General features: G+C 35.9%; 1 protein-coding gene across 2 annotated transcripts in view; it reads right to left on the reverse strand.

Annotated features, from left to right (window-relative positions):
• The window catches only part of DNAJC13 (DnaJ heat shock protein family (Hsp40) member C13), a 117095-nt gene that overhangs the window by 63004 nt on the left and 30880 nt on the right, over positions 1–23211 (reverse strand). The window contains exons 6-22 of one of the 2 annotated variants that reach the window (XM_030887705.2): positions 21147–21347; positions 16994–17200; positions 16806–16901; positions 16352–16443; positions 13408–13574; positions 13216–13295; positions 12966–13135; positions 12453–12552; positions 10242–10349; positions 9447–9602; positions 8098–8154; positions 7300–7421; positions 5096–5171; positions 4765–4860; positions 3882–4025; positions 964–978; positions 316–398 (exon numbers count right to left, since the gene is read on the reverse strand). In XM_030887705.2, coding sequence (XP_030743565.1) covers positions 316–398; positions 964–978; positions 3882–4025; positions 4765–4860; positions 5096–5171; positions 7300–7421; positions 8098–8154; positions 9447–9602; positions 10242–10349; positions 12453–12552; positions 12966–13135; positions 13216–13295; positions 13408–13574; positions 16352–16443; positions 16806–16901; positions 16994–17200; positions 21147–21347 — 1970 coding nt within the window. The remainder of the gene's footprint in view (positions 1–315; positions 399–963; positions 979–3881; positions 4026–4764; positions 4861–5095; positions 5172–7299; positions 7422–8097; positions 8155–9446; positions 9603–10241; positions 10350–12452; positions 12553–12965; positions 13136–13215; positions 13296–13407; positions 13575–16351; positions 16444–16805; positions 16902–16993; positions 17201–21146; positions 21348–23211) is intronic. The other variant, XM_004715990.3, reaches the window with a different exon arrangement.

The raw sequence follows: 23211 nt of genomic DNA on the forward strand, positions 1-23211 counted from the left end.
GATTAGAGGAAATGCATAATAATGTCCAAGTCTTAATAAAGTACTTTAGAGTAGACATTTCTAAGCCCTAATAAAAATGTTTAAGGTAAACTTAGATCCTCAGACTACCATATCAACATGCTAAAAAAGCCTTAATCTTATGGAATAATGGAAACAACATTATTCGGAGCAACTCGAACAGTTCCAGATCCTATACTCGATAACATGAAAGGGTCTGAGGCACAAGACAGTAATTCCAGAGACGGGAAGCTGACAAGATTCCTGTGACAACAACGATAAATTTAAACTATGCTATAAAAGAGGCCCAATGTTTACCTGTAATAGAAGAGATCCCAATTGGCTTCTATTTTTATTCTTTGTCTTCTCTTTCGAAGAACTACTGGCTTTTGTGTGATATTCTGGGGGGAAAAAAGCAAACAAACAAAAAAATCCTTCATAGGGTTCAATCTGAGGTTACCAAACAAGGTAGATCAGTACTTCATTAGTGGCAGGAAACATTTCCTTCATTAAATGTTGGCAGAAACAAAATCAATGAAGCAACTGAAACCTTTAAGATACAAACATACAGCATTGATACAGCATCACTGTATCACATATTGCCAGAATCTATCACTATAGAGCACTACTGAAATATTTTCCAAGTAAAGTTCTGTTTCAACACTATTTTGGAATGTTCACTAATAAAATTTCTAACTCAAGTACAGTGACTTAAACATTTACATGCAGTTAATTAATCAAAAAGCATGGGAAAACAATAAATGCAAAAAAAGTCACAGGTTATCAAACTGATACCAGGCCAAGAGAAGAAGTGCAAATGACAATAGCTAATGGAGAAGAAATAAGTATCTATGTTCAGACACATGTGAAGACTCTCATTTATTAGACAAAGAATATCAAAGATGACTCCACATGCCAAGCAGCTGAATAATATATTTCACACATGTAGCAAGGACTTAAACTCACCAGATTGTTCCTGTCCTGAATACAATTGTAAAAAAGGACAAATTTGAAAGGAAATTAAAATAAGAGCAACTCTAGATCAGCTCAGCTGTACCTGTTATACAAATTTCACATGGGTGCCATCAATATAAGTCACCTTCACTTTAAGAAGAGAAAGGCCCACCTGCATCTCTAAGTTTAGCATTCAAACTTTTGGGCAATTATGAATTTAAAACTTGAGGATCTGAACAGAAGCTTCAGCCCCATCCGTACACAAAGATACACATGGTAAGGTTGACAACTGGAGGGGAGATTTCAGTGAGCCCCTGAAGCATATCAGAGGTTAAGAATCTCTACCCCATAAAAAAATGCATAGACATGTCAAGACCTGAAAATCTAAATTCTCAATGTGATAAAAATAAAAAGTAGAACTATCAAAGGTAAACTAAATGCCATTGAGTTGATGCTGGCTCATAGTGGTCCTATGGACAGAGTAGAACTGCCCCGGGAGGTTTCCAAGACAGTAACTCTGTGGGAGCAGAAAGCCTCATCTGTCTCCCAGGGAGTGGCTGGTGGTTCCACACTGCTGACCATGTGATTAGCAGCCCAGCTCGTAACCCACCAGGCCACCAGGGCGCCTAGAAATATAGATTTAAAAATTGAAAATCTATTAACTTCATTAAAGAAATGGCAAATTACATAAAATCAATCTGAAAAAGAATAGATGATCTAAAAGGAGCACAGATATACTTAGCACTAAAATTTAAAAAGCAAATAAACTTGAAATATATTAAGACCTATTTGTTGGAAAAAAAACACATAAACAATTCCGAGATTAGGTTGTAGTGATATTCTTCCCTTAATACTTGCAATTAAAGCAGTACCTTCTTCAAAGTCATTTCCTAAGGATTTCATTGCAATCTAAAGCAATGGAAATATAAACGCGATGTACAAAAAGATAACCATGTATCTAATCCGTAAACTAAACTGATTAAGAGATATGGGCTAAAAACCCCTGAACTGAAAATAACAAAAATAGGAAAAAAGTCCATTTTATCCATTAGCCAGAAGTTACTGCTATTCCAACATGAACATTAGCTACAAATGGAACTAACCTTATAAATGTCCTGATTATATAAGCAACATGGATCATTTAAGACTAGAAAGTTAATCTTTACAATGTTAGACTATAGTACATGCTGATTCTACATTTTGTTACTAGTATTTCTATGAATAAAATGTCATAAAAACTATTCACAGCTTCCTAAGGAAATAAATTTAACATTAACTAATACCTTAGCTACATTGATAAGCAGTTCATACTAACAAAATAATTTCTTGATCAGCATTATCTATTTGGTATCATGTTGTGTTTCAATTTTTCAAGAAGTCCATATAGTAAATAACAAAAACATATTATTGGTGTTGAAAAATACATTTTTTTCCCTCTGACTCTTTAAATATAGTATCTGTATTTCAAAAATAGCTTTATGTTCAATCTTATGCTAGATGTTACATATGAAGTCTAATGCCAAAACTTATTCTCAAAATTATAGAACCAGGTTCAGATGTAGGAAAACCAATTCAACGTTCTGAATTATTTTCCTATCTAGTTAGTTACTTGAAGGATGGTGGCTTAACAATTCTTTTTTTTTTTTTTTGGCATTTGGACTTTTCTTTCCAATTTAGTAGCACATAATCCACATATCATATAATTCAATAGTTCGATCATATCAGGAAGTTGTACAATCATTAGCACAATTTGAGGACATTTTCTTCTTTCGTGTATTCAATGTTATTAGTTCCCCATCCCGCCCCCAAATCTCCTGCGTGCCCCCAAGAAACCATTAATCCAGTCACTAACTCTATAGACTTACCCATCCTGGTTTTCATATACTGAAAACCATACAAAATAAACCCAAAGAAACAAAAAATTCAATAATGATGAAACAGAAAAAAGTTTCCACCAAAAATCAATTCTTAATAATGATAGCAACATATGTACAAATATGCTTGATACTTTTGAGCTGTAAGATTATCCACAAAAAACAAAAACAAAAACCCCCTCACTTGGATTACAAAAAAAAAATCGACTCTTTATATGACATACAGCATTCATACAAATGAACATTAATCTGCTATGCCCAAATTCTACAGAACCAAAGATTGCCCAAATTTTGAACAGACAAGCAATAGTATAGTATCTGTTGTTCAGTTATAATCAATGTCTTATGTTTAGATATTCTGGAAATCCATAAGCAAACCATGTTTCACAGTTATTTTGATAATTCCCACCGAATAAGGAAACCTTTCACACGCAAAAAGATGGCTAGTACAAAAATGCCTGTCATTAAGAAAAAGTACTGGACATAGATGGCTTTTTCAGGATTTCCTATCCTGTTCTTAAGCACAGTACAAACCATCTTAAATAGAAGGATGTGCACTGCTAAATTAGATTTTATAGTAAACTACAAGCAGAAGAATAAGACTAAAAGTATTTTAGAGTTAGCATTGGTCTGAGGAGCCAATACTGAGTATTTTAATTATCCACAATAAGGTTGATCTTAAATGTAAGTCTTTTTATTCAAAACGTTTGCTGGTTAAAAGCTAAGCAAAAAGTATCATGTTATTTTTGTAGCTATACACAGAAGTTCAGCAAAGGAAATGACACATATGAATAATAAATTATGGGAAATGCGAGTGACGTACGGAAAACTAATAGTTGGATTTTATATTGAATTTCATATAAACACCTAAAGTCCTGATAATTAAACTACAGATTATAAATTAAGTAACATTTACATAAATGTACAAACCAGGACATTGCTTTTTAAGCTTCAGGTGTTCGATCAGAAATACCTGGCTGAGTAGCAAGAATTGAAGACTTAAATTACACAGAAGGGCCAGAAGTTTGCAAGTAGATTTTCTTCATTTTGTTTTACCTCTTTTTGAGCAATGCCCATTCTATCTCTCCAGTGCATTAACACAAGATCCACTTTTTCTTTGGCAAACTTTTCAACTTCTTTAGCAGCTTTTCCAGCTAGTCTTTGCCACTCAGGAACTTTACTGAACTTTCCATATTGATCCTATAAAGTAATGTTGAAATTCATTATAGCTTGTTTGTAAATTTTGTTTAAAAATAAAAAACCTAAGAAAGACTACATCACACAATCTGTTTTAATGATAAAATAAATACTGGCTGTTAGGACTCAGTGAAGAAACAAGGTAAAATATTTGTATAATAAATTATATTTGGGGTACCAAATTTTTCCAGTTAGATTTTAAAGTTTGTTTTTTGTGAATGAGGTGAACTAAGATACGAGTGGGAGATGGGTAGAGAGAGAGAAGTCGGGTTGAGTCATGGCAGGGCAAGGCGTACTTACAAGAATGATTTTCCGTAATTTATCATGAAAGATATTTCTCTATCAATTTCCTGTGGGATAGCCAAGCCCTGACAATTATCTTTATAGAAAAATCTTCTTACGTAGCATAACTCCTCCTAATGATCCCATTCACCAACATTTATCAATGATATACTATGTGCAAAATATCACATTACATATTGTAATAAGTAGGAAAAAACTTCCTAAATATGACAAAAGTTGAGCTGAGAAAGAACATACTCGACTGATAAAATTAGAAAATGGCATCAGTCGCACACGTCTATAGAGGTATTAAATTTACTGAATTGTACATTTAAAACAAGTGAGTTTTGTGGAACGTAAGCACCACTTAAGTAAGGTCATTAATCAAAATTCTTAAAATTTCCAAGTGTATGTAAGTACCTTTACATCCTGAAAGGGCATTTAAGGCAATCATATTTACCATTGCTATTTTCACATTATCTCTAACATGCATCCGGTCAGCATCCTTCTCAGGAACTGGGTCTGCGCTATCCAAGTATGCCAGCAGGCCAGGTGGCTAAAAACAACAAAGCAAAATGCAAGCTTGGTTTTCAAACCCATTGCACAAAAGAAAATATCTTAAAAATCCAAATAGATTTATATTTTGATTTAGCTGTTAAGGATAGCATTTATCATATGGCAATTCTTATTATAAATATCTTTAAAATTAAAACCCAACAACAAGGAAAAAAACCATGCATCTTATTGTGTAAGAACACACAAAAATCTTTCCACAGTCTCAATCCACTTACCAAAATGCGTTTCAACAAGTTTGTAGCAGTTGTATTATCGGCTGTCCAGAGTCCCACTAAATGTCTACTTAGCTGTCTGAAAAAAGCAGACGTTGAGAAAGGTTTGCTGCTTTATCTCAGCTAGAACAGAAAGGAATTTTTAAGAACAAAATAACATAACTATACGAAATATGGCTACAATAAGAAAATAATTCTGATGTAAAAAAATTTTAATCAGTATTTTATTTCTAATGGTAATTTGGAAATAGTAATTCAAATATTACTAAAATTTTTAAACTTTATCCAAATTAAAATGCATTTCAGATTAAGTTTACTAATTTTCAATGGACCTGAGTAAGAAAAAGCTTACAGGATTTAAAGAAAGAAAAAAAATGAAGATTAGATGTGGTGATATAAATAGCTAGAACATGTTCTGATACAATGATCATAAACTGGCATTCTTTTTAAAATTCAGAACATGAGCAATAGTCACCAACTATGTAATAATATAATCTTATGGACACAAAATCTTCTTAGATTAAGAGTTTGAACAGAGAACATAAAACACTTAGAGGAAATTATTCTACTCAACCCCTATAAAAGCTAGAAGTATACTTTGGCTCAAAATGAAAATGGAGGCCCATGCTGCACCTCCAGTTTACTCATTTATTAATCCTAATTCTCATGACAGCATCTGTCTCCTAATCTAGAAACTCGTCATGAACAGGGCTCCTATTTATGCAATGTCCACTCATTTGTACTTTCATAGGGATCTGGTTACCATTCGTGACAAGAATGGGCATAAAAGCTACGAGGTTAATAACCACTTACAGTCCTATGTATTTATTTATGTATATGTTATAGTCTCAGAATAAAATACCAAAAAATAAATTGCACGTTACTCTTCTAACAGAAATATACAAAGCTTTAAACTGTTCATTTTTGTGTCTACTTTGAAACTAACATATCAAAGAAATTAATTATATGTGTACTTTCTGTCTCTACATTTAGTAGGGAGCATCAGCAACTCCTGAGGTAGCTTTAATTGAAACTAAAAGAGAAGTCCTGTATCAAAGCAATGTGTAAAGGAAAAAGCAAATGCAGATGAAAAGTGGTACTTCTATTAAAAATGGACAGTTTTTCAATACGGTGAGTGATCACAGAAAAGAATTTAACTAAAAACTACAATACAGAGACTCATAACAAGCAAATGTCTAACATGAAATGTTCAAATAGTATAGTTTTAATGGAAAATGGTCTCTGGCAGTGCTAATAAGGAAGCACCGAGGAAATACCTTCCTTTTCTTTTTCTCTCCTCTCAGGCAGAACAGAAGATGACCTTGGAACTCTAGCATTTACCAGGGAGATTTACAGAAAGTTTAAGAGATAGCAGCAAACTGCTAGCAAGGCAGCACACAGGACATACAATAACTGAACACAGGTGATAGAAAAAGGAAATTTATAGTACAGTATATCACAAATTGAATCTGAGTCAGCAACATATGCACTCGATTAAAAGTTAACAATACTGTGATATATCAAGAATATGATTAAAATGTTTGATATACTTTTTACTAATATGACATGGTTCACAATACACTATGTTGTGTTATCTGAAAAGGTCACAAATTAGGAACCATCCATAAAGAAAAGTTAGAAGGGCTGGAATTCATGCATCCTGGAGTAAATAAGTAAGATTTATGTACTTCCTCAAATCTGAAAAACTATTCTAAGAAGATGATTCACCATAGAGTAAATGGCTAACTACAAGAGATCCAGCAGACTCAGGGTAGTCTAGTTAGATATTAAGGTGGTGGCTGCTTTTACTTGTTAATTAAAGTACCATGCTGTCCAAAAATAACTGAAAAGTTTCCATGAGAGGGTTTCATATTGGGTCATATGCATGCCCACACAGAAACAAGGAGGAAAGGACTGAGCATGCAGATTAGTTCCATAAACTTCTAGACATGTCCTTCCGTATTTGAGTCCCGACTGTGGGTTCTGAGCCTCATCAAAGGTTATTGGGGGAAAGGTAACACAAATGTTCTTCCCCCAGTGAACCAAAGGGAGGGACAATGAACGATCAATTGGGCACAATCCTGCAATAAGGAAAGGAAAGGAAGGGCTAGGCGAATCGAAAGAAAATGGAACACTGGCTCATCCAAATACATACTTAACTTTCTTTAAACAGGAAGTTAACTTACAGCAAATTAAATTTAACCTACCTATTTGTAAGCATCCTTTGATCTGAGCTTATTGTAAACATTGCAGTGTGCAAGTGTCGAGGTAAGGCACCTTCACTGAGGGCAAGTTCCTGCATTTTGGTAGCAATTTCTTTGTCACCTTCCTTTGGAAAAAGGGTAAAATTATCCCTAAAGCAGAAATCTGCAGCAAACCATCCTAACTCTTAAAAACTCATTTCACAGTTATAAATACAACAATAATCCAATATATATAATCCAATATAATCCAATAATATATATAAAAAGGCAATGTCTAATTACCCAAAAATAACATTGGTTGCAGGTATTACCTGCTTTTTGAATAAGGTTTAAGGATTTCGATACCAGGTTTTCCTTTTAAGCAGATTCCAACTTTCAAGGTTCACTACTGTGTTTTAGCATGAGGGACTAACCCTTCTTTGTTGTTTCTATTTGTTATCACCTGGCTCTGAACTAACCCCTTAATGTATTTCTATGTAACCTCAGTACCTGAAGATTTCAATACAGTTATTACAGTCCCTGAAAAGGAACAAGAGCTAAAGAACGTCATCCTTTCTCTTAAATAAAAGAAAACATACAGGAACAGGGAGAGATTTGCTGTACAATCTGCCTATTTAAGAACTTCAATTTCGTTCTTCTTGAGAACTGCTTCTCAAATAAGTTAAAACTAGTTGTGGAATAAAGATTTAAAATCACTTCTCTCATCCATAAAACCTGTATGTTTCCTACAAAAAAACTAATAGGTAATTTTGTCAGCTTCAATGAAAATAAGGCAATCAATATTCAAAATTGTCCTCTCACCTCTATAATTGCCTTCATAACCAATCCAGCTCCCTTTACAATCGCCATGGAAGGATGCTTTAAAATGGAAAAATTCAAAGTATCACTGAATCAAAATGTTTTATTCTAGCACATTTAACTGTTACACTTATGGAAGATACGCAATTTTAAGCCAACTCTAAGTAATTAGAAAATTAGTAAATAATACATCTAAAAGTCAGATAAAAGTTTGCCTAAATATTTAGGTATTCTTAAAATATAGCTTTACAGAGAGACTTAAAACATATTAAGTACAGTTTAGCAGTAATAACTAACATAATTCAAATATGTATATTTGAATGATACAAATTATGACATTAAATATAAATATCATATACATTGTAAAATATTTACATTATCTATACACACACACACATACATCTAAGTGTGTATTTATAAAATAGAATAAATAGAAACCTTGGTGGAGTAGTGGTTACTCGCTAGTCTGCTAACTACAAGGTCAGCAGTTTGAATCTACCAGTTACTCCACGGGAGAACAGCTTTTCTACTTCCATAAAAAATTAGTCTCAAAAACCCACAGGGGCAGTTCGACCCTGTCCTATACGGTTGTTTTATGACAGAACCGACTTGATGGCAGTGAGTTTGAATTTGATACACACAAAATAAATACCACAGTATTTATTATCTTACTTGGGAATCTGTAAAGAAAAGGTAACTTTGGGGCAACCACAGAAAAAATGGGAGTTTTGATTCTTCTAAAGATGGAAACAAAGACCCTGGATGAAAGCTTCATGAAGTGGTTCTCAACCTTCCTGATGCCGTGACCCTTTCATACAGTTCCTCATGTCCCACCATAAAATTATTTTCGTTGCTACTTTGGATCTGTAATTTTGCTACTGCTATGAATCGGGCGACCCCTGTGAAAGGGCCATTCGATCCCCAAAGGGGTCATGACCCACAGGTTGAGAATTGCTGGCTTAATGGACTAATTAGCCAGCAGTTAGTCTATAGCTGGAATCCACCCAAAATTGCCTGAGAAGGCTTAGAGCGCTACTTTTGGAAAATCAGCCAGTTGAAAGCCTTAGGAGTTCTATATAATTCAATTCTGACATACGATCAATGACATCAGCTTAAAGAAGGAAAGGATGGGAAACTAAGTCAGAATAATGGTCAAGGACTGCCCAGACAGCTCTACCTGAAATGTCAAAAAATATGTGGGTTTAAATATCCAAATTGGAAATGTATACTATTTATAAGAAATAACTATTTATCAACATTACAATGAAAGCACATATGTGTCATCAGAACATACACAGCCCAATAGCAGTCCGCTTGGATGTCATCTGTTATGAAAAAATACAGGTTCTCACCTGAAAGAGCTTAAAGAGGGTTCTTCCATTGGATGCTACCATCTCCAAAAGCATATCAAACTGTTGCCCTTCAGTTGTCTCACTATATGGAGCACAAAGGGCAAAAGTAAGGAAGTCCAACAGTGAACTAATAACTAGGGCACCAGTCCCATGATCCTGAAACAAAGTAACATATTACCTTCAAAATGTTGATAGGGAACATCAGTTAAGCCTGGTCAACACTGTGCTTCTCCCCATTATTCTACATTTCTCAACCTGAGGTTTAAAGTTTCATGACTCCAAAAAGTAGTTGTAGCAAAAGCATTACACACCACCCTTCAAATAATCACAATCTATTAAATTCCAAGAGAAGAACCAAGATTCCTCAGTTTGTATAATTCATGTGTCTTGTATGAAAAGTCATCTTTTGACAACACATTCAAAGCTTCAGCAACTTGTCCCTCTAAGACGTTATAGTTTGCCAGTCTCCAAAATTAATACCAGTAATGGAGGAGAAGAGAGTCAACTGTTTTTATAAGTTTTATTTCATAGCAGTATTTTTACAGAAAGAGAAAAAACAAAAATCAGGTATATCACTGGAAAACTCAAGAGGCTTTGCAATTTGACCTCCCTAGATGAATGGACATAGTATTAACACAGATTATTTTACTACTAATGACCAAACTGAACTAAGCATAATACTTATCACAGTTGGGGGCTGCAATGAAAGAAAACAGTGTAGCTGCACTTCAAGAATATGTTTCAATAAATGAATGATACAGCCTTTCCACTAAAATGAATTTAATTAAAACTTACCACATGGGAATTAAATTTCTCCAATAAGTTTTCCAGAAACTTCTTTGAAGACAGGAGAGACGCTTTGTTTAGTTGCTCTTGCCTTAAATCATAATCATCATGCATGGGCTATTGGTGAAAACCAGTGATGAATCAGGAGTAGTTCCATGTGGCAGCACCACAAAAAAGTCATTTATATACAGTATTCATTTATATAGAGAACGAACTAAATAGATGGCAGAAAGGAAACTTGTGATAAATTAGGTAGAAGTAAGTTTCCTTTGGGTTTAATCAAACTTCACATAGACTGTATCCTGCACAGTATACCGTAACCCCCAACCACAAGCATCTGACAAAAACCACACACCAAAAATTAAAAACAAATTATCTTTTTATAAAACAAGCATCCTCCTCCTTCCCACTTATAAGTTACTACCTGTAAGTACAGTTCACTTACTTAAAAATACACAGAAAACCAAACCCACATTCCATGGAGTCAATTCTAACTTTATTATAGGGTTTCAGAGACTGTAAATCTTTATGGAAACAGACAGCCTCATCTATCTCCTGTAGAGTGCCTGATGGGTTTGAACCTCCAACCTGTGGTTGGCAAACCAATGCCTAACCCACAGAACTACCAAGGCTACTTAACACCTAAAAATAAGTACTAAAATTTAGTTTCAAGTTATTCTTTGCCTCAAGATGATTCTTTGACTGCTAGGATAATTGAGATTATAAAAGGGATCCCAGCTTAACTGCTAGGAACACAATTCAAATCCTAATCTGCTATTGCCTACAGCAAGGAAGTATTTAGCTCTCTCTTTGTGTCTGATGACACACAAACGGGACATAATCCCGATCAGTTATATTACTAATTCTTGTTTCAGTAAACAAGATTCTCTCACTCTCATTTTCCTCTGCTGTAAAGGAGGAATAATAGATTTATTTTTATTATTATGAAGTATACATGCAATAATCCATGAAAAATATGTAGCCAATATCTAATATGCAATGAGGGCTTATTGTGTTTACTTCACACATTTATATAAATTATTCCACTAATTCTTTTAATGAAATTATTTGTATTAGCAAAGGTAATAAGAGAGTAAATGTTAACTTTTGAAAGTAAATGAAAACGGTCTGTACTATTATGCTAAACTTGCATAAGATACTTTATGTAAAAATGTCCCAGACAGCATAAAGTTGAGATAAGCGACACTTTAACGTTATATTGAACATTTGCCTCTCCCGCCCTGCCATATAAACAGTCACCTAATTCCTTATCTCATCAGTCTCTGTTACTACCTTAGCTCAACTATCTCATATCCTACATGATAGTTTGGTCAACTTGCAGGAGAAAGACAGGCTTTCTACCTTCATAAAGAGTTGTACTTCCATAAACAGTCTCAGAAAATCACAGGGGCAGTTCTACCCAGTTCTATCGGGTCACTATGAGTCAGTATTTACTCAACGGCAATGAGTTTTTGTGAGTCTTTTGGGTTTTTTTGCCTTTAGTTTTACTGTTAGAGTCTGAGTGGGTTTTAGCAATGTAATTATGAGTATGTGCTCCTCATTGAAAAACGTTTCAGTTGTTCCTTACTAACGAGTACCACTGAAGTCCCACCATCTGACATGGAGGTTGTTGCTTATGACTGTGTACATCTCTAGTTACAGCTCTCAGTGCCACTCCCATACACAACTTGCATGGCAATCTTACTCATTTGCTACTTCACAAACATGCTTCTCTCCAGAAAAGCCTTCCCACAGCTGGCAAGCGTCCACTTCTCCTTGAAAAGTCAACATAGCGCATCTCCGCGAAAGCCCTGCCAAGGGTCTCTCATCTTCCTCACTGCCAACCTAGTCATGGCCCTTCGTGCTGTCGATTGTCTGTGAGGTGGCTTAAAACTTCAAAGGAAACTAAAATACTGACCACAGAATCTTCCACAGACGTTCTGAAGACCCTATATACACATGTGCCTACCCGACTTGACTGCCAGCAGTTGAAAGAAGGAAAGAATTTTGTAAAATGTTTATACTTTTAGGGCCACGTGCAGTCTGGCATACAGGATATGCAAACAAACATGTATTGGGGCACCTAATAGCTAGCTATAAAAGCAAATAAGGAATATAGAAGCATGGGCTTTAATCGGCACAATGAAAATCTAGGTTTGTGGAAATAAACCCAAGAGTGAACTTCAGGAAAACCAGTTCTTTGAGAAAAATACTACTTACACACATGAGGGCACAGAGCATATCCACAGCTGCATGGATTACACCATTGTTGTTCCTCTTCAGCGCTTTCACCACCTTGACGCCCAAGCGTTCCCGAAACCTGTGAGCACAAAACAGAAGCACACATCAACACCAGTAGAGCACCTGTTATTTTATTATTAAAATTTAACATAACACATCTTACATTTTCTTTGCATTACTACAGCAACTACGTATTCTGAATCCCAATTCTAGTACCTACTATGCTGACAATCATCAGTTTTCAAAGTTTGTTTTTTTCTTTAGGAGGGGGAAAGAATTTTTTAAAGGTCAACTAAAACTAAAAAGTATATAATTTCCCAAGTAAATTTACTGAAAGAAGAATCAGTAATATAACTGATAGGGATTATGTCCCATTTGTGTGTCATCATACACAAAGATATCATGGCATAATAAGGTATCAAAGGTCAAACCGGTGCTACTGTAATTATTCAAATTCTCTAAGACAGACAGAAAGTTTCAGAAATGACTTACTTTGGAAGTTGAGTGAAGGCTAGAAAACCTGCTTTGGAAGCCACAAGTCTCCTCACAGCCTGGAACTGACTCTCAAGTTCTGCATTTGAAGCGACAACATCTCCCTCCTGGGACAGTAATGCTGTAATGGCATTGTTGATGAGTTTCTCTTTGTTTTCTGAGAAGAGACCCTGGGTGAAAGAAAAGTATCTCAAAAAAGTCTCCCTGCCAAAAGTCATAGACAATAAACAAAATAAACAAAGGCTCTTACATCCTGTGTCACTGCGTGCAGAACTCCACTGTATGAAATATTAGCATTGAATCTGAATACAGCATCTGCAAAGTTGCCATCTATAAGGAGGAGAGCAGGTTCAGAAAGAGGAGTTAGAGGTGTGCGTTCCTAATTCTGAAAGTGCTGTTAAGTAGCTGGAGTAAGCAGAATTACAAGGACATCAATACTTACTGGGAGGTGCCGCTAAGAACCTGAGATGAAGGCTCTCCACTTCCTCATCGACAGGCATGCTGAGCAACCCCCACCGCTGACCTTTATGGGTTGATGTCATTTTTACACAAACATCTCTGTTACCAGAGGCTCTCACTCCATCCAGCAAGCTTGCTAATAATGAATCTCTAAAGAGATGTAAAAATTATGTTTTTGGATTAATACTTGTGAAAAAATTTTTTTTCAAGTGCAGCCTAGGCCTGTTAAAAAGCAAACTGCTCAAGGAGGCACCATGGTTACATCACAAAGATCAAAACAGTTGAGGATGAGATGGGTTAGGGGAACGTGAGGAGAAGGCCTGGAATTCCAATATCACCTCTTTATCTCACTGCCCATGACCCTGTACAAGTCGCTTAAGCACTACATCTTTACTATTCACCTGTCTGCTTTTCCTTTGGTGTTGCCAGTCTATAGATAAGAGGTTTATTGAAGTATAACTTGTTGTGTGCTATCAAGATGATACCAATTCATAGCAACCCTGCTTAAGAGTCAAACTGCCCACATGATTCTCTAAGCTGGAATACTGACTGGAGTAGACCAGCAGGTCTTATATCCTCTTGATCTGTTCTGATAACTGCCTCTTGTTCTATGTACATGTCCCTCCATGGACACAATTAGTGTTCTAGGATTCCCATTCTTCACAATGCTATTCATAATTTATTGTGATCCACAGTCAAATGTCTTTGCATAGTCAATAAAACAAAGGTTAATATCTTTCAGGTATTTTATGCTTTCAGTTAATATCTTACATCAGCAATGATAACCCATTCGACATTCTATTCTGAATCCAGCTTGAATTTCTCACAGTTCTCTGTACTGCTACAGCCATTTTAAAGTTATCTTCAACAAAAATTTGCCTTTAAGTAGTATTAATGATATACAGATATTTTCCACATTCCACTGGATCACCTTTATTTGGAATGGGCTCAAATATGGAGCTCTGGTAGTTGGCTGGCCAGGTACCTGTCTTCCAAATACTTTGACAAAGATGACAATTTAGTGCTTCTAGTATTGTATCATTTGTTGAAGTATCTCAACTGGTAGTCCCACCACTCCTGGAGTCTTGGTTTTTTCAACAAAGCCTTCAGCACCATCAATTCTTGATCGTATATAGTTGACTCATGAACAATGTTGAGAGTTAAAGGCACTGACCTTCCACACAAGTCAAAATTCCGATTTACAGATATACTTGATAATTTGTACTTACTCTTGAAAAGCCTGAGCATAAACTGAATGGGCCAATGTACTCAGATATTTTGTTCTCCTTCCAAGTGTTGCTAGCATCCTCTTAAAAGCTATGTAATGCTTATCATTGAAAAACTACTCACATGGCATTTTAAGCAGATACTGGCTTTTGTAATAGCAACAGGGGGAATATCTGCATATAATTGGGCATGCATAGTTCAAACCTGTGTTGTTCAAGGATCAACTATAAAACCTTCTGAAATTGTTGAATGTTGACCAATTCTTTCTGATACAGTGATTATTCCTTCTATCTTCTTCTGATGCTTTTGCATTATTCAATGTTTGGTCCATAGTTACTTCAGCATTCTAACTCGAAGTTTACATTTTTCTTTCAGTTTAACTTGAGTATGTCATGATATATTTCTTCTGTGGCTTTCTAACTCCAGTCTCAGTGCATTTCAATGTAATACTATAACACACCTGTACCTAAGATGCCATTTTACTACAGTGCGAAACAACTACAGGCCAGATGACAAGATGTTGATGCTGACATACAGCAGTCTTATAGGGCAGAGCAAAACCATTTCCTCTAGGCTTCTGAGACTGTGAATCTCTATGGGAACAGACAACCACATCTTTCTCCAAGCAAACAGATGGTGGAGTCACACTGCTCACCTTGTGGTGAGCAGTCCAACCTGTAACCCACTACACCCCATCAGGGTTTTATACTGGTCAAATATAGTAGAATTGTTTCAGCGGATTCTAAAACACAGATTCTGCCTCAATTTATTTATAGTGACATGAAAGAACTTTTAAAAATTTGCTTACTGTCAGTCTTATGATAATGGCTTAGTACAGAAAGAGGGATCCAGTCCTTCACAGAATACATTTTGCACCGGTTTACCTTTCAGGAGATTCTGAGCTATAACAGCTCACTGGTTTTCAAAGCAAAAGCCAACTCACAATAATATGAAAACATTCAAGTATATTCAATTGAAAAATTGGTAATTAGCTTAAGATCTCAAATTCTAAATATATAACAAGAGTATATATATATGAGCATATTTATATCATAGTAATTTGTTGCTGTTACCCAAGTTTTGTTGATAGATTAGCTGTCTACCAGCTCATGGTAATCTCATGGTAAACTCATGGGATCAAACTGTTGTTATTCGTACATAGGGTTTTCAGTGGCTGATTTTAAGAAGTAGAACACCAGGCCTTTCTTCCTAGTTTCTTACTTTGGCAGACTTTCTAAAGCAGACCCAGTTTCACAGTAGGACCTCAGCTTGCACTTGCAGACAGGTGATGGCTGCACTTGAGGAACACTGGCTGGGCAGAGAGGCCAGGTCTCCTTCACGGGAGGCAAAAATTCCACCACGGGAGGCAAAAAAAACCCCCAAATCCCTCAGTATTAAAAGATGCTGTTTAAAAATTTTTTTAAAATAAAAAGTTACAGAAAAGCACTTTCTTTTTTCATTTTAATTAAAATTATATCACCAGTTTCTTGACTTAATGAATGTGAAAAGTGAATGGAGGAAATATTTAACTATTCATTTAAAAATAAACATTTAAATAATCGTAACATTTAAAATTCTCTTAACTCAAGAAGAGATTAATTTCTAGTTCTAGATTATAACAATTTATTTGTCCTCCTTGAGATGAGCACTTTTGTTTAATAAAGTTGATGGGTAAAGAAACCTAGAAAGAAAAAGAATACCTCTCTGTTGACGAGTATTTTCGTATCTGCCCTTTTATAAATTCAATGGTAAAAAGTTGTGGATTTTCTGAGTCGCATACCAATGCAAATACCTAATGAAAAAAAAAAAATTCAAGAAAAATAGGGTTTATTTCAATGGCATTTTATTATAAAAACCAGAAACCATCAGTTAGCTTACAATAGTTATTATTTTCAAATCTAATTAATTCATAATACTAGAGTATAAGAACTTCTTAGAAGTGACATGAAAAATTATATGCATTGTTGAATAGAAAGTTCCATTCTTTTTATACTTTTGGAAAATCATTTCTGCAGTATTAATTGTTCTAAGATCAAGAAGTACAATTATTTTAAAAATTAAAAACATTCTGTTTCCTATTCTTCAGGAATGAGTACATAATTTCAAATTTTTAAATTTATTAATGAGAACAAAGCTCATTAAAGCTAAACTCACCTCTCCCAAGGGCTTCAATGTAGCAATATTATAGGTTGCTGGATCACGTTCTACTAAGCATGTTTCGGTAAGTGCTAGAACTCTTTTTACAGGTTCCTTCAAATAATAAAATTGAAAAATATTAAATATTTATTGAAAAAAGTTAAAATCAGCTGAATACATTTACATTTTGAACACACAGGTCTTACCGAATGTCTAGGTGAGATTTTTTGGACTGTGAACTCTGCTAAAGATGTGATAGATTCATCAGTGCTGTATTTCCCAAAGCGAAGATTCAAATATTGCTCAAATTCTAAGGGTTCTTTTCTGATCCTCAATGAAATGCCTATGTAGTTGCCAGCATGGTCTATTGCACTTTTGATAATTTCTTCTCTTTGCTCTGATGCAAATAAATGCTGCAAAGATTTTGAAATGTAAAAGTCAGGGCAGAAGCAACAAATATGTGACAATACTTAATTAAACTCAAAGAAACAGAATAAAATAGCAATTATATAGGAAAAAAGAAGTCATACATCTTTCAGAGGTAAATAAGCGAGTTGCAGCTGAAAGACTATTATTAAATTAAACCCTACAAATAACTCATTGGATATAAATTATCCCACAGCTTCTCAGTGTCTGCTTCTTAGCACTGGGAACAAAAAACATCTTTGAGGTTCCACATCTCTGGGGCCCCAGAGATCCCAGCCAGGGCTGGTGCGGGTGGAGGGTACAGTGTGCCAAGTTAGAATCAGGGTAACTCTGATTTAATGTTTTATACAGTTGCTTCCTTGCAAGATAAGCTTTGAAGAATGTTTAACTGTTTACAAATATTGGTCTACACAAAGTACAAACCACCCACAGAGAGCATTTGCAAACTTAAGAAAATGCACTGCATTTGGTGCCTGGAGACAAAAAGTGCAAAGGACACAGCAGGAAAAGCCAACACTGGAAGAACTATCCTGGCCCACAATGCCAACAGCACTCCTGCTGAAAAACACTAGACATATCAGGGCCAAGAACCTGATTTTATTCCCTGCACCATTTACTACACACGTCTACATCCTAAGTTTTTCAATAAAAGTTTGTTGGATTAATGAACCTATGTTATGACATACTTGTGAGTTGATTGTTCTTTTAAGGACAGAAAGGATGCTTAAAAAGCAGATGATTAAAACTAAAAGTTTCTTGCTGCCAAAAAATTTTTGTAATGTTGGTAATAAAAAGAGTTACAAACAATTCCCATCCTAAATTTGTTTTTTAAACATTTTATTAGGGGCTCATACAACTGTTATCGCAATCCATACACACATCATTGTGCAAAGCGCATCTGTACATCATTCTCAAACATTCTCTCTCCACTTAAACCCCCGACATTAGGTCCTCACCTTTCCTCTCCCTCCCCGCTCCCCCCTCCATCATGAGCCCTTGATAGTTTATAAATTGGTATTTTGTCATATCTTGCCCTGTCCGACATCTCCCTTCACCCACTTTTCGGTTGTCTGTCCCCCAGGGAGGAGGTCACATATAGTTCCTTGTAATCGGTTCCCTCTTTCCTACCCATTCTCCCTTCACCCTCCCTGTTTCGCCACTCACACCACTGGTCCTATAGGGCTCATCCGCCCTGGATTCCCTGTATTTTCAGTTCCTATCTGTACCAGTGTACATCCTCTGGTCTAGCCAGACTTGCAAGGTCGAATTCGAGTCATGGTAGTGGGAGTGGGGAGGAAACATTTAGGAACTAGAGGAAAGTTGTATTTCTCATCGTTGTTACATCGCACCCTGACTGGCTCATCTCCTCCCCAGACCCCTCTGCAAGGGGATCTCCAATGGCCTACTAATGGGCTTTGGATCTCCACTCCGCACTCCCCCCATCATTCACTATGGTAAGATTTTTCGTTCTGATGATGCCTTATACCTGATCCCTTCGACATGAAGGCTTGAAGCAACAAAGCCCATCCCAAATTTTTAACACGAGGCTTGACTGAACTGTAACAAAATTTTTGAGATTACTTTGATATGGTTATTCTTTTAGAGCCTCCACTACCATGTTTCTGTTGTTGTTCACAAATGGAAGGTTATGGCAACCCTGTGTCAAGCAAGTTCATCAACACCATTTTCCCAACAGTAATGTGCTCTGCTCAATTCATTCATTTGAGTAACTCTCATGGTATCTCAGAATATTATTTATTGGACACTTAATAATCCACTGTCATCTAGACTATTCCAAACTTAAAGGGACACTATATAGGGATACTGGGACCATATTTCTATATGGGGGCACACAATCATTTCTTTCTCCCTTAAAGCAGTTGGTGGTTTTGAAATCACTGACCTTGTGGTTAGCAGCCCAATGTCTAACTCACAGTGCCTCTAGGGATTATTTAATAGATTCTATCATAGTATAAACATAACTTTCATATACACTGGAAAATCAATAACGTTTTATGACTCACTTTATTGAGATGTTTACTTTACTACACAGGTCTACAAACAAACCCACAATGTCTCTGAGGTATGCCTGTAATTAGGTATCTTTTCCACCAAGACATTAACCATACAAATCTCCACCACCCAAGTAAAAGATAGACATTTGGACAGCACCAGAACATAAGGTTTAAGGCCGAAAACAGAACCAAATTTCTCCCTGGGTCTTCATTAGGGTGGTAAAAGGCTAATAAGCTCTACAGAGCAAACCAAATTTTGTAAATCGTATAGTCCAATCATCCACCATTTTATATATTCCTCTTCTTTAGGATCCCATATAGTTAATAAAAGTTCTAGGATTGCCCTAGTTTTGCTTCCCAAGGAAGGATAATTTATCTACAGAAAACTCAATCTTAAAGTATTGTTCTCAGAAGACTAGGGTAGTTTTTAAGTTCCTGACTAGTTCAATTCTGACTCATGGCAACCCTATGTGAAACCAAGTAGAACTGTGCTCCATAGTTTTCTTCCATTAGATCATCAGACTTTTCTTCAGTGGTACTTTGTGATAGGTAGGTTATTGTGCCAACCTGGCCAAGAAACACCTGTGGAGTTAATAAATGGCTTGGCAAGCCTCACCTTTCTGTCTCTTGCTAGTCCTCTGACTCCACTTGCAAACTACTCTACCCGTTGGACACCCAACCCATGGACCGTGTCACTATAGGTTCCTTCGAGAGCTGCTTTGCCACACTGCTGGTGTATACATCACTTGCACTGATGACTGTCGGATTCTGTCATCTGGCCAACTGTTGGGGACCTGCACTGCTGTTTGCTGCCTGTGGCCGGTCTGCCTGTATGGCTCCACAGAAGACCAACTTATCTGCTTCCTTGACTTGCACCCAGCGGCCCTCATGAATTGAAGGACTGCCACTGTGTTAACTGTTTCATGGAAGTGAGTTGGACTGAGCCATTTGGATTGCTCTGTGGACGAATTCACTGTTTATTTCTTACATTGTATCTATCTATCTATCTCTCTACCTCTCTATCTATCTAAAATCATAAGTGTCATGGTTTTGTTTCTCTAGAGAACCCTCTCTACCACATACCTCTATAACCTTTCTGTCAGCAGTCAATAAATCCCTTAACTGTTTGAGCCATCCATACTCGTAATACAGCTTGAGGAATTCTGAAGAGAAAGAATCTTGAGAGACAAGAATAAATTCAGCTGAATTTCTCTATGTGGAGTCTCTGGCTTTTGCTTATCTTTGAGACCTGGGGCTTAAATTTTATTATGAAAGATAGGATTCTTCTTATACAAGAGGATCATCTTATATCAATTATTCTGGTTCTCTTATTGACTAACAAATGATCTCAGCATCTTACAGTCCCTGCTATACCTCAAATGTTACTTATGTATAGTTCACAATGTCAAGACAAAGAACATGCAATGAATTACAAATCTTAAGTTTCAGATTTGGTTGGTTGCAGGATTAAATGGATACTAAAATTTCAAAGTTCAAATAGCTAGGCAACAAAGTAGGAAAGACTCTATAAAAATAAGAGATTTTATATTACTTCTTTAAATAAAGTTTAGAAACTTTTAGGTAACACACGTACTAGTGAAAATAACTGTGACCACCATTGCCTAAACACAACTTACCCTAGCCCTGTACTAAAAAATATTTTATATATGTTATCTTGCCCCATCCTCACAAAAGCCTGACAGCATACACATTAATTCTCCTTGTGTTAGAAAGCAGCAAGGTGGGACCCTCAAGCTCAGTTCTCTTTGATACTTAAGTCTGCACTCTTAGCACTATACTTCTACCCAGAGGACTCGTATCAACATTTCAGAATGAAGTGTGAAATCCCTGCTTTCCTTTACATAGCTTTTCCTTATCAAATGTCATTAAAACAAACAAACACAAAAACATTACTTACCAATCTACTAAATCCTCCATAAAGTATACAAAACCCTCCTTGGTAATCAGAGAGATCTACAAAGCCTTCAATATTCCTATAGTCATAAGAACAGAGGACTCTGTTCGTTGCAGGGTTAATTTGGTCAAAGCCTCCAGGAGTTACTTCCAAAATTACAGGTTTTCTTGTATCACTCCAGTGATGTTTATAGCAGTTATACCTCTAAAGAGAAACAAAATTGCTTATAAGCTATTTAAACTTACCAAAAATATAGTTCTGATTAATGAATTAATCATTGCTGAAACTACCAAAAGTCAAAATAATCTTATAAATATTTAGAGCTACTATATAAATTGTTGAAACTATTCATAATTTTAGCTATCTGGGAAAGAATTATGTTTATGTAATTAACAATATTCATTCTAAATAATGATAATATGTTCTTTTTAACATACCAACAGTTTAGGTTACAATATTTTATCAAATCACTTTAGCCACTGTATGTAAATCTTTTTTTTTTTTAAAGGGAAGGTTCCAAAATAGAAAATATTACTCTGGATAAGTTTCATCAGGAAAAGATTTCCACTTTTGTTGATGAAGTCTTTAAATCCAAATTAGACGTGAGAAAGAGCCGAGTCACATTTCAGGAAAGTTAGAGTATTCAATTTTAAAAGCCTGAGCTGGCTCATATATAAGTACAGATTTTCTTTCTACACATTAAAAAGGAAAACAGTGCCTTGTAATCATACCATTTGGACATTATCTTTGGAGTTATGATGACATTTTCAAGCAAAATTCTATTAATATAATAACATTATGTCATAAATGAAAGTAATTCAGTGTACATGACCAGTTTCATTCCTAAAAAGAAAAAAATATGTATCTAAGAGGCAGCTAAAATGATGTGCTACCAAGGCAGAAAGTACCTAAAGAGAAAAGGAATAAGACACAAAGAGAATTTAGGACACTACAGGGTCAGTTGTGAAATTAGTAACACCTTTCTAGGAAAAATAAAAGCCATGAATATGAAGAGGGACACATGGTGACGAATTACACAATTTGTGGTAAAAATAAATGACTTGCTAAAATATACAATTATTTCTAATACTGACATCATGCAGAAAGTCTCTTAAAGATGAGATTAAGCAGCAACACAACACCTCAACAGGAAACCCACACTGAGGTTCACAGAGCCAGACTTTAACAAGTTCCCTCAGCATTATGGATCAGTGCTATCAGGCACAATAGAAACAATAGTTTCATAAAAGGAATTCTGGAGAAGACAAACAGGAGGCACATTAAACCAAAAAGAAACTCCAAGTCTTGGTTCAGAATTAAGGGGATATTGGTGCCACACCTTTGAAGCTGGTACTGACATCACAAAAACTCCACAGAAATAGAAATGGGGCGGGAGGGAGGCTGCAAAAAAGTATGAAGCTTTTCCAGGCTTTACTAGCATACATGCATGTCCCCAGCCCACTCTGCAGGAGACTGCATTCCTTCTAGCTGGTAATCAATGCCATACTGAGATGTGCCAAGGGAATCACCAGAGAAGACACCAGCAACCAGAAGAGACTTGGTTGCTGCTGTAAGTTGGTATCAACTCGATGACTGCTAGTTTGGATTGTTTGGGCTAGGGGCAAATAGTGGCCTTAGGGTCAAATTCAACTTATGGAAGAATATTGTTTATGCAGCATAGCATTTGATGTTGAATCCAACTTTTTTAGGGGGTATGCTGGGTAAAAGTCCCTTATTCCTGGCCCCATATAAAATTAGTGTTATTATCGCCTTCAGACAATTTTCTAAAGATATTGTTTCTTGATTTTAGAGCTTAAATTCTGAGCACCCAGTTTGCAGAAGACTATGAATGAAAGTGAACATCCAAAATTCATTTGTAGGGTCCACAAGCAGGTTAAGCTTCTGGAGAATTCCCTCTGACCATTGATCACGGATGTAAATAGCCTTTCTTTCAAACAGAGTGCATTAGTGAGTGAGTGGATTAATGAAGATTACTCACTGCCATCGACCTGCTGATCATGCAGATTGCAGTCCAACATGGAACCACTACACCACCAACACAGGGGTA

This window comes from Echinops telfairi, unplaced genomic scaffold, assembly GCF_000313985.2.
Source record: "Echinops telfairi isolate 266 unplaced genomic scaffold, ASM31398v2 ScPeMD7_7422;HRSCAF=8460, whole genome shotgun sequence".
In the NCBI taxonomy this organism is placed as follows: domain Eukaryota; kingdom Metazoa; phylum Chordata; class Mammalia; order Afrosoricida; family Tenrecidae; genus Echinops; species Echinops telfairi.